The sequence below is a fragment of the Pleurodeles waltl genome, chromosome 12 (genome assembly GCF_031143425.1).
Source record: "Pleurodeles waltl isolate 20211129_DDA chromosome 12, aPleWal1.hap1.20221129, whole genome shotgun sequence".
Taxonomy (NCBI): Eukaryota; Metazoa; Chordata; class Amphibia; order Caudata; family Salamandridae; genus Pleurodeles; species Pleurodeles waltl.
The window spans coordinates 529,105,640-529,118,688 of NC_090451.1; the positions used below are offsets into that span (position 1 = coordinate 529,105,640).

General features: G+C 41.2%; 1 protein-coding gene across 1 annotated transcript in view; it reads left to right on the top strand.

Moving 5' to 3' along the window:
- Positions 1-13,049, top strand: part of VAC14 (VAC14 component of PIKFYVE complex) — a 1,245,171-nt gene that overhangs the window by 259,199 nt on the left and 972,923 nt on the right. Inside the window, exons 9-10 of the mRNA XM_069217475.1 lie at positions 92-226; positions 2,596-2,760. Coding sequence (XP_069073576.1) covers positions 92-226; positions 2,596-2,760 — 300 coding nt within the window. The remainder of the gene's footprint in view (positions 1-91; positions 227-2,595; positions 2,761-13,049) is intronic.

Sequence of the window (13,049 nt, forward strand, 5' to 3'; positions counted from 1 at the left end):
AAAGGTCCTTGTTAATATATTTTGTATACATAATATATATTCTTTATCTGTAGTGCTGTTTTACCCACAGCTTCTCCTTTTCATATTCTAGATGACCTGATCCAACTGACTGCCATGTCCTGGATGAGGGAGTTCATTCAGCTGGCCGGCCGGGTGATGCTGCCCTACTCCTCAGGGATCCTGACTTCCGTTCTGCCCTGCCTCTCTTATGATGACCGCAAAAAGAGTATCCTTCATTTTGGAGTATCAGCAGCCATTTTGCATGTCAGCGCGCAGAAGAATATTAGTGCTTGTCTGAAAGAGCTACTTACAGGGCTCTTTATTGCATTGGTTTAAAAGTTGATAATCCAATGAGTGGTGCCACAAATTGCTGATCACTGGAGTGCTAACATAGTCCAAAAGTCACATATTTTAAGTAGACATCCTGTAATGACAAAAAGGATTATAGTAAAGCAGTCCATCTTGTCCAGTTTCTTCAGTTGATAGCGATGTAACCCAGTCTAACCGGGCATATCTCTGACTTAACCTCCTTATTTATCCACACATTATCTCTTGGGTCACAGAGTAAACATCTTTCTACCACAGCACCATGGGAGATCGGATCTAGGCCATAAAGTTTAAACTGTCAACACAATGAAGGGAGCCATACCGCTAATCAGAGCTACCAGAATAACACAGATTATAAAAATGTGGGTGTCTCTTTCTTTCTCAAACTACCTCATCCATGACACTGCTTAGTTCTGCATCCCAGGACATGATAACTTTCACTTATGTGCATCACGCATGCAGTGGAAACACTTCCCACTCAGGATCAAAACAAGACCGCACTCTTCCAACCACACACTCACGTGTGTACAAGAGCTTCAGTGCCCACAAAGGTACGGTAAGCAATACACAAATGTTATCATACAACAAGTATTGTTTTTGTGTGCTAACTAGTTTGAATTGCTTTTATGTCTGTTTATACAATATGAACAATGTCCACTGTTTATGAAAAGGTCTGGTTTCGCTTCAGTGGAGACTGGTGTGCTCTTCAGAAGTGATAGTTTTTCCAAGCTGAACCCCACTGTTACCTTTGGCCTGGGGGGAAAGAGGTGTCCAGTGCTTGGCTTTCCCTCAGCTCAAGGTCCTCTTGGACCCTGGAGCCCAAAATGAACTGAGCTTTCAGGTGGAGCCTGCCTGCCACCCAACCTTATGCACCAAGGAGTAAAGACAAAGTGCTAACCTTGGATGTAAAACTAGAGAGAGAGAGATAGCCATCTTGGCCCGAATTGCAGATTGTGAAACTAGGAAGTGTTGGATCTGTCCCATCTTCCCCACTGGACCAAGTGGTGTCATTCTATACAAATACTTTATTTCACTATTCTTTCTTTCTCTCTATTATTGCATGTGAGAGTACCTTGAATTACATGAGTTCAAGTTGTGCACGCTACAAACACCTCTCTCCTGTTTGATTTAATAGACTAAGTGTATACTACGAATCTGTGCCACATAAAGGGTGCCTCCTAGCTCGCTAATGGTATTGTCAGGGTGAAAGGTGTAATTGTTTCCAAGTTCATTAAAAAAAAACAACTCATTTTTAAAAAATAAATGCCGTGTAATGCAGTAATATAATCTGATGTACGAAGATGAAACACTCCTGCATGTTAAAGAAAGGCACCTTTTGGACTTTTAAAGTGAATGCATCATATTTTTATATGATGTTTGTTGCACAATTTACATGCCAAAAATGTTCATGGCTCGGCTTGTGTACTGGCTTTTACAGTTAAGCCAGATCTGTGACTCTTCCTTTGCTCTCCATTTTAAATTGTGGATACACCTTTCTCTGCTGGGAGGGAAGTGGTCGTTTCCATCAAAGCTCATTGTCACTGATGTCACTCCCTTGCACCAACAAGGCACCAGTTTATATATAGGTACCTTATATACTCGAAGAAAACCAACGTAGCTCATAAAGAACACCACGCAGTGTGCCATATGTATATTATATTCTTTCTGCCCCAGGTTGTGTTCAGTACACTAGACTGGAGGTAAACTGTGTACATTAATGTTACTTAGATCTTCCACTGTGAAGGAACACCGATCTCTGCCTTTATTGTGTCATTACAATATATAGTGAGTATATATGTTGTATTTATTTTTATATACATTAACAAACCGCAAGCCAGATCAATGTAAATTCGCACAGCCTTTACACATCAGTTTACCCAACATGCTGCTACTGCTGTATCGCAGAGGCAATTAAGTTCTCCAGTGTTTAAGTGAGAAATACACTTTAGCTGAACATATTCTAGAGCAGCCTCCGTATTTGTAAAACATACAGTCAACATAACAGATACAACAGATAAACTCAAGCTCAAATGTTGCTGAAATGAATTAAATTAAATAGCACTGCTAAATATTTGCCATTTGAATTGGGTCATATGACAGCATGTCTTCTCCGTCTCTGCAATTTTCAATAATGACTGAAGGTAAACATTCAGAGTAAAATCTCCATAAGTATGTCTGTATCATGGTCCTCCCAAACACTTAAGATGGCTCTAAAATGTCCTGGTGCATTACACGATTGGCAGATATTCCTTAACACGTCTTTACCAGGTATTAAAGAGGTAGCCAATGTTTGCAACCTGAGCCTGATGAAGCTAGTCACTCCTGAGGATGATGAGACGGATGAATTGAGACAGTCTGCTCTTCAGCCTGAGGCCACGGCTGATGAGTCCAGCGTGAATGAGCCCAGTACTAACGGGAACACGGACCCTGATGGTGAGCTACTGAGTTCTCATAGTCTATGCCCCAGTGTGGTCACACACTCACTCTACCACTAAAATCATCTGCCACTGAACGTGTTTATCCTTCGCTACTCATTCATTGTGGTAAAGGGTAAATCATTTATTTGTGCCTGGAATTGCATGTGCCTACAGTGTTTTAAAGGGTAGGCACACTTAAAATAATGTGAATCATAATTAATATCTTAGTTTCCCTCTGTGACACACTGAGTGAGTGAAATCTATAAGGTCCGAGATGCTTCTGTACAAAACATAATGGGAGTCACGGATAAAAGCAGCAAGAGAGATTGATAAGGGGGTTACTGGAGTGCTGGGACCTGTGACCATGAGGAGATGTGTAATCCTAAAACCAGATGGCTGTGGACGCCTGCGTGAGGTTTCAAATCCTTCCACAGCAGCGAAGGAGGCGGGGAAGGTTCATTTTAGGTGGACCAGTCACTGGGTGATGTATCCTGCCAAACCTGCGAAAGAAATATGACTTAAAATGTGAACCTGGATGCACAGGAGGCAGGTGCCTTCTTTTTCTGTAAGGCTGTAATGCTGTCACGTGAAATGATCTTGCACTTTTGGCTCATAGGGATTTGCTTCATTCACAGAATGTCTCACTTCTTGCCCAATTAAAGCAAATCTTTCAGTAAACCGTTCCTCATCTCTTGGCTGCAGGCCCTCTAAGCCCCACCAGTTATAAAACCTCCACATCTGCCTACCTTCCCCAGGTTATGTGAATGGGGGGTTCTCTGTGTCTTTTTGTGCCTGAGCATGGCAATGGCCGTCTTGGTGTACTGGCCTATCTTTTCGCGGTGCTGGTAAGTTACTGGCTTCCCCTTGCTGATTATTTGTCCTATAGCCACATAAAGTTACAGCTACACTCCATTATCCTCTTCGTGTCTACGTTCACTCTTTCCCTCTATCTCTCTCTTTCACTCTCTCTCACGCTGTTGGTGACTTCCTATCCTCCTTTTCAGAGCTATCTTGCCTATTGCAGAGGTCACCTGAAACCCTCTAACTGTATAACTGGTGTTTCTCTTATCTATAGCTCTTTTCTTACTTGTGTCTTTAAGTCTCTGGTCCCCACTTGTGTGTCGACCTCTTTACACAGGCAGAGTAGGGTGTCAAGTGTAGGATGCACAGTTGAAAAGAAATGTAGTAGAACACAATCGAAAGAAGAAAAGGAAAACCATTAACACAATGAGGATACGAAAAACAATGCTCCGACTTTTCCGTTCAAATGATTGAAAGTGAATTTAAAATTGTAGCAGACCTAAAACCCTCAAAGGGATTGAACAATCATTTTTAGGATATCCCAAAGATGCATTTGAATCTAAAAAGTTAAGAAAACAGTTGCAACTTAGAATAACCTCTTAAACACGTAGTTAACATAATAGGGAAACTTAAATACATAGAGAGGCAGTTGGACATAAAAGATGGGGTGTAAAAATCAACCAGCGAGCATTCATGGTTGATGGATAAGATGGATTCCCTCAGTAGATTTGTGCATCTTTGAATTAATCTATAAAACAACAAACATATAACTGGGCTGTCCGAGATCCCCAAATGCCCGTGTTTTGGCAGTATCTCAAGATGGCCGCAACTGAATGATCGGATTCTCAAAACTTTGTCTCTAATGGCGATATATCACTGCAAGCCAGCCTGTACTGCACCAGGTTTGACTGTTCTCAGGCAGATTTGGAAAATGGCAAAGTAACATTCTGCTCTTATTATCAACTAGGCCCGTAGATGCTTCGCCATGTCTGGGATCTAGTGCTAATGTTAATTATCGCACTGCCCACAATTTCCTTTGCTCCACAAGCTATAGCTTGAGCAGGGATTAGAAGTTGCCTGATCTTGGAATCAGGGCCTAAATCTTTTTGAGATCAGCCACAGCTTGTTAGTGTTATTTTCCAAAATTGTGGAGAACGTGCTGTTTCAAAAGAGTGAGTTTTGTGAGTGGGAAGGTTCCAAAAGACACCTATCACCTGTAAGGTCCCCGAGGGTTCCACACTGTCTCCTGTCACCTTCAACCTCTACACAGAGCTGCTTGGTGCCATACATGATGACAGCATCAAGTTTCACCAGTAGTCCGATGATACTCAACTCTGCAGTGTTTGAGGGATAGGATGTCTGTAGCAGAAAAGTCTTTCAAGCAGACATGATGTCCAGACCTGGAAGTTGTTACTTGCTAACTAAAACAAGCAAGACAAAGTAAAAACCTGGCCTAACAACATGAAACTTGATGGCTTCAAGCCCTGTGTTTCACTAAATGACTAGTTGCTCTGGACATCAACCTTATTCTCACGGAATACCTTGTCAAAAAACAAGGGTGACCTGGTACCAGTTCACTTCTAAAGAAAGTGAAACTGGTTCTTCCCGAACAAAAACTATAGGACTTCTGTTCAAGCCCTCGTACACTCACATCTGGATAGTGGTAACTCCCTGCTTCACGGACTTCCATATTCCAAACTGGCACCCCTTAAGGGCATCCTACACACTACAACAGATATCATTGAAGGCCTGAGGAATTATGATCACATCACCCCATACTGATGGAACTCTATTGGCTCCGATTGCTTACCCACAGCATCTTCAAAACCAAGGACATCAATTACAAAACTGTCATGGTGACCTTCTGTGGTGGGTCCTGGCATACCTGCAGCCAAGATACCATCAGATTACAGACTAAGAAGTGTAAAAAAAGAAAAAAACAAGGTAGTAGGTATTTTACAATTATGCACCCAGGATCTGGAACACTGTCCCCATATCTATAAGAACCACCCATACAATGCTCAGTTCAGGAAAGAGTTGATGACAAACCTCTTTAAAGAAAACGACATCACAATGCAAAACCCACAAACTAGCTGTCTCTCCTATAGCTCGCTGACTTTATTTTTGGCTTTGACCATGCACAGTTCCTCACTGCCTTTTGACTAGATTTAAGAACATTTAAGCAGCCACACTTATTGTTTTGCCATTTAAGCACAGAACATGTGAAGTAGGAGGTAAAACTAATAACTCGGAGTGAAGAGCTTGTGATGTCCTAAAATGGGAAAATGTTTTTTTTCCGACAAGAGCTCACCTTATTTGAGCAGATTTTATGGGACAGGCCCCCTCTTGTCGGAAAAAAAAACATTTTCCCATTTTAGGACATCACAAGCTCTTCACTCCGAGTCATTAGTTTTACCTCCTACTTGCTCCTACTTCTCGTAAGCATCACCATTTGGTGAATGGGGAGCCACTGCATTGCTCTGCAAGCTTCCAAAACAGTCTGTAATTCTTCAGCTGATTTCAGGACTTCCTGATCCAAACTCGTATTTAGTTGAGGGTCATGAGTTATTGCAAGTGAAAGCCCAACCAAGGATCTAAAAAGACTGATTAGAGGCTGATATAGATAGTAAATAGGATGGGCTACAGGGGAAAACCTTGTGGAACACCATAAAAGACTAAGAAACGTGTAGACCAGAAAAGAGACATGGGCTAGAGTTTGGGAGTGGATCTGCAGAAATGAGGAGAACCAGCTCAGATCTAGTTCGGGCATCAGCTAGATTCCAAGTGAGAATCTTGTGTTATACAGTAGTGAATGAGGTGGGGAAGATACAACAGAATCATCTTCCTCTCTTGTTGCTGTTCCTGAATCATTCTCAGCTTGTCAGCCCTTGCAACCAGTGCCAGCTCTGTGCACCTCCCAAGGACCTCCGCATCAGAGGGATCCCAAATTCCAAATGATTTCACTAAAATCGAAATTTGATTTGCTCCAAATTTGTTGTGCATTTTATACAAGTCTAGAAGAAGGGTGATGGGGTAACAGTCGTTCAAATTAGCAGCTAGGTCGGACTTATTTAAGCAGTTTTCAAACTCCAGGAAATTTCTGTGACAAAAAAGCCATTTAGCACATCATTGATACCATGCATTATTGCTGGTGCCATTTCTATGAGCACAGCGAATGGACCATTGGATGATCTAGGTTGGAGTCTAAGTGCTTGCTTACACGTCTTCTTTCTTTGCCAAGTAAAAGGGTGATAAAGACATTTTATCAAAAAGAGGTGACTGGTAATAAAGCAAGTCAGCTGAGAAGCTCTGCTGATTTTTGTTATTGTTGTAAGTATTACTTATTTTTTAGAAACAAAATAAAACTTGGTTATCACTGACTTTTTTTTTTTAAGAAGAATTTAAGCCACTGCTAAAGCAGTCTGGGGAACGGAAAGAAATTGAAGCTGGAAAAAAGTTAAGGGGAGTTGGCAGTGCTCTCTAAATTAAGACAATCCCATTTTACAGCAAAAGAACCTTCCTGTTAGGCTTCCACTGTGTTCAGAGTTTAGGCAGGTGTCTTAAGAGTAAGATTCCTGTTACCTACCCTCCAAGAGAAGTGTGAGTATTAGTTTTCTATCTTTGCCTCATCTGGAAACCGCTGTTAAGCTGCTCCCTGTTTTTTTTCATGATGCTGTTTTAATAGGCCTCCAGCGAGCTACAACTTTGCCGAGAGGTGTTTCGGCGTTTTCTCTCAGATCCTTTAGGTTGAAAACTTTAGTGTCAGTGTTGAAGCAAGCTTTTAGTTTAAATATAACTTCTTTTAAATTATTTTGTCCTCTGTGAGCCTTGGATGTGCACTTACAGCATCACTCCTGTTGGCAGGATAGATATCAAATTGAAATAATTGTTGCTGACCAAAGTACTTTCTAAGGGGCAGGTGATCAAGCACAAGATGAAGCCCTTGTCCTCCCTTGTGCCAGACCCAACCACCAGCTGGGCAAGGACAAAGGCTCCAGTATTATGTTTCAAGTCCAAAGCTGGAGCCCATCTAAATGCACTGTTGTTTTGGCTGTGTTAAAATATCTCCCCATCCCACGTGCTCTTTTTAGGTCTAGCCTACTAGAAAAAGACTGCTATCTGGCTGCGAAAGACTTGTTTCTAGGTGACCAAGTTCCTACAGAGGCTTATAGCCCTCCCATTGGTTACCATTGTTTGGCTTTAATATCGTTTTTCTTCAAAACTTTTATTTTATTTTAGATCCAGACAAAAAAAAAAGAAGCAGGATTAGTAGTTAGAAAAGGTGACATATGGTATCATTGTCTACTAGTACATCAGCTGAAATCCTTGGCCATATGTCGGGTGTCATATGAAACATATAGCACCATGCGGAGATTAAACTTATTAACTTCACCTGAGGGGTTGGCTTTATCATCACTCTCATTTGTTTGTCATCACTCATTTGTTCGCTTCTTATTTGATGGCTTTCCTTGTACAATAGAATTGTCTCCCAGAGGCTGTTTTCAACATGTGATCCCGTCCACTACAAGGCCCACTCTTCATGCCCTCCTAACACTGGAATTTGATTTTGAAGTTAGCAGTCCCGTGTTTAGGCAAGTGTGAACTTTTTGTTGTGCTTGCATAATCTTATGTAATTCCTGAATTTTGTGTTACACAAAATATGTAAAATTTTGGATATTTTGCATGACATTTGTCCCCAGGAGACTTGTTCAAGGAGAACATGTCTTGTCCAGAGACATTTTCTCATTGAACAAAAGATGTTCTCCTTGACCTGGATTCCTGTCAGTATCTTGTGTGACTTATTTTGTGCGAGATATATCTTAGTGGAAAGTTACTCCATGTAAGGGTGAAATGTATTTCATGTCATAACACATATTTTCATAAAACTTATACAGATTTTACAGGAAAAAAACAGTCACACAATTTTGCAGCCATCTAGTGCCAGCACTATGGGGGTGAGACCTTCTGGTCTCTGACCCTGGCTGACTTGTATATTACCTGTTCCACAGAGGTCAGCCAGCTGTAGTCTAAGGTGGAAAGTTCATAAGATCTCAGTAAGACGTTGCTGCCTCTGGACTTCATAACAGTTATCTATCTGATTTGCAAGTTGATTTCTGTGGTATTTCTGTGATCCCAGAGCTGTAATGCTTTGTTGGGAATGGTAAATGTTCTTGTATTTTTCTGGCTCAGTGTGGAAGGTATTCAGTAGATCCAGGGCTGAAAGACTGTGCCAGAACACAGACATTGGGGCACACAGAAGGAGTGTTGTGGTGTTGTGAGCGTGTTGATATGTTCCAATTGCAATTGTAGTGTCTTGTGAGTGTGTATGATGGAACTCTTTTGGTTCCTGAAAGACTACATAGACTGATGACCTAAGTGTTAGAATTTAATGAAGTGAATGCAGGTTTAGAATGTTGAAATCGGGTTACATGCAGAATAGTAACGGCATGTAATATATAGCTCCATGCATGGCCTATTCTTTGGTGGGTATCCAGACTGGGAAGGACACTACAACTGGCAACAAGATAGGAGATAACTAATCCGAAGATTGACAATGCTCTCCCAGAGAGCTCGCTGTGGCCAAGCAAACGTCTTGTGCGTGCCACCTGTGCCTTCGTCAAAGTGGCGAATAGACGATTGACATATTGCGGGTCAAAACGCAGCACTAGCTGGTGTGAAGCATTTGAAGATAGAGAGCTTTTCTGAGAAGTCTACACATCGTTGGGCAAGAAACTACGACCAAAGGTACTGAGCTGGTAGGCAATATAAAGCTCAGTATGTGGAGCACTACTTATGAAAGCGGATACAACCAGGTTTTGAAAGTGTAGCAGTTAGCAATGGCAGACTACCCAATAACACTGCAATCAGAAGGGCTTCAAGGCAGAGATCAACCAGGTCTCACAAGCGCAAAAAGAAAGCCTGAAAACACAACAATTCAGATACACCAAAATGTAATCTGCTTTCCAAAACTGATTAAAGAGAGTCATCATACGGCTGCCTAATGTGACTTCAAGAGAAGTGCCTGGGATTGTGCTTACGGAGTTATCCATACCAGCATCTACAAGAAGCCCAGCAGAAGGTCGTTCTACCAATGGAGACCATAAAAGATTACCCTTCGGCTGGCACGTCACAGGACCATGATGGGTGTATGAATGGACAGATCCTGATTCCTGGCAGATGGATTCAGAGATAGCAACAGTTGCCGTACCAGACCATCCTGTGAATAGTTACAATGCTACTGCCTTCCTGCAACCACCACCACCCTTCCATACTGGCAAAAAGCAAAATATTGATGATAGATGTGCTGCTTGGATAGATACATATGAATATTTCATTGACATTGATGCGCTAGGAGAGACAGATAACAAAAAGATTATCAAATACCTCAAAAATCTTGCTGGTGATGGTGTAGAAGAAGTCATAAAGAAAATACAGCAGGCTGGTGAAGTTACATACTGTCATATTAAAGGAGTATTGAATCTCAAGTTCAGTCCAGTGCTGAATGTAGATTGTACATTTTCAGTCAAGAATGACAGAGTTAGTGAAACCATAGATGAATTTGTTGAGAGACTGCATATGCTCATAAAATACTGCATATTCAATTAATTTATTGACGAAGAAGCAATACGTCTCAGAGTTATTGACTGATGCCTGTCAGATTCATTCAGACGATGAGTGCTGAGAGAAACTCTTGATCTGGAGCGAGTTCTCATGGCTACCAGGGCTGAAAAGCATGCTGATGAACAAGCTGATGACATGGTGGCCAGAGGTGCCCAAAGTGAGTCAGTCATGAACATGAAAAGTAAGTAGAAACACAAAGCTGAAGGACACAAGGTGATGTCTCCATGGAAAAAGTTGTGTTCCAGATGTGGACTGTCGTTTCCACACAAAGGAAATGTCCCGCCATCTGACGGATATGCAGAGGCTGTGGTAAATAGAACTATTTTGTAATAGTTTGCAAGGCGAAGGAAAAAGTAAGTGCATCTCGGTGAGAAGGCAAAATGGCCGACTTAACATTCCAGAAACGATGATTAATGCGCGCCCACAAGACCAAGCAGCACATCATTTGATACAAATCAGCACCAAATGGAATCAATCGTGATTGTGCAATGTTGATGTTTACCTCAGAGAAATGCATGCACGTTGGACTGGCCGCATATGAAGAGAAATATAAAGTCAAAGAAATGTTGACATGAAATGCACCCAAATCATTCAAACAATGTCTGAAGATTACACTGAAAATAAATGGTTGTTCAATGCCTTTCATCATCCACAGTGGTGAGTTAATAAATATGCCTCAGGAGAAATATAATGAACCACCTTCACTGCAGACGCTGACGCCATCGAAAACAAAAGTGTACACATGAGCTGCGTCGACACCCATGAAGAGTAAAGGTTAGTTTATGGCAACAGTGAAACAGAAAACAAAAGTCCAAGCGCCGATCCATGTACTTCAAGATACGGTGTCAAGTGCCTGTTTGCTAAGGTTCAGCACAGTTGCTGATATTGGACTGATATCAGTGAATTCCCGTATAAATGATTATCACAAAATAGATCAGTTCCTTTCATTATTTCATGGATGAGGAAAATTTAAGACTATGAAACTAAAGTTGCATATCCATAAGGATGTTCGTCCTGTTGCTCAAAGACACAGAAGAATGCCATTTCATTTATAAGAAGCTGTTTAAAAGAAATCAAATCATTACTCAACCATGGAATCTTTGAGCGTTCCTCTGGACAGACGCCATGGGTTTCTCCCATGGTGGTAGTGCCCAAAAAGGACAGTGAAGGAGCTGTGCGCTTCTGTGTGGATATGCTTCAAGCGAACAAGGCAATTGAAAGAGGATGACATCTAAGTCTGCACATTGCTGACATAATAACACAATTGAATGGTGAGATAGTGTTCTCTTGCCTTGATTTAGATAAAGGATATCATCATTTGGAACTCAGGGAGAATTGCAGGTGCATTACAACTTTTTCTACACACGTTGGTCTCTTTCGATACAAAAGACTTAAGTTTCAGCGTTTTCAAGAAGTCATTAGACGTACCATACAACCTGTTGTAAATACTTTCAACTATAGCGATGACATAGTTTTCGGAGCTACACAGAAGGAACACAACAAAGCTCTAAGGCAAGAGTGTCATTTATTTGTTGATGCAGGTTTAACGCTAAATGCTGAGAATTGTTAATTTAATAAGGCAAAGCTAAAATTATTTTGCCATATCTTTTCTGACAGGGGCATGACACTCGATCCAACCAAAGTAAAGCATTGTTAACTACCAATCCCTCGCAAGATGTGTCCATGTTACATTCATTTCTTGAGATGGCTAGTTACTGTTCCATATATACACGAGACTTAGCCACTGTTAGTGCTCCAATGAGAGAGTTGATGAAAAAGAATGTTTTATTTCACTAGTCACATGAATGTGAGCAAAGCTTTAAGAGATTTAAATGAGCTATACAAAAAACGACTGAAATGGTGTATTTTGATCCCAAGCTACATGCAGAAGTTGTTGACGGTAGGCCAGTTGAGTTAGTTACTGTCCTTGCACAACACAGCGGACTGCCTAATGCTCAAAAATATATTGTGGCATAGACAAGTAAAAGTTTGTCTCAGACTGAACATGCTTATTCACAACCTGAAAAAGAGAGTTTAGCAGTGGTGTGGGCTTTTGGACATTTCCATGTGTTCCTGTACGGAAAACCTTTCACGCTTCCGAATCTAAAGGCCAAAATGCCTCTACACATTGAACATTGTGGTTTAAGATTGCAAGAGTACAAATACACAATTGTGCATCATACAGGAAAAGATCAAAACCATGCCGGGTACTTCTCAAGAGTGCCTCTACAGTGTCAAGGTCCCCCATCTAAGATTGATGAATCCTATATAAGCTTCATTGTGAACTTGAACACACCAGCTGCCATTTCGTTGGAACAAATTGTCGCTGCCATGAGTCAAGATAGTGACATGGTAAAATTAAAAGACATTACACATCATTCATGGAATTGACATACTTGGCCTCTTACCAGTGACAGTGAATATCAGAAGTATAAAAATGTCAAAGATGAAACATCTGTGACACAAGAAGGAATAATCCTGAGGGGCTCAAGAATTGTCATTCCAGAAAGGATTTGACAGCAGGTGATAAATGTGGCCCATGAAGTACTTAGTGGAAGTGTTGCCGCTAAACAAGCTCTCTGAAGTAGAGTCTGGTTTCCTCATCTCGATGAATGAGTTGAAAGAGAGTTGAAGACCTCTCACCTATGCAATAGCCTGTCATTGAAAACCACTCAACATCCCTCATATATGTCAGAGTTGGGAAAGTATGCCTGAGAAAGGACTTATTTGCTCCACTTAACAATGGACATCACCTGATGGTGATTGTGGACGAATACTCTTGCTTCCCATTAATTGACAATCTCTTGTCTGTCACTCAGGGCAGTCTCATTGAAAGATTAGTTGGTATCTTTGTGACATGGGGCAGTCCTATGATTTTGAAAA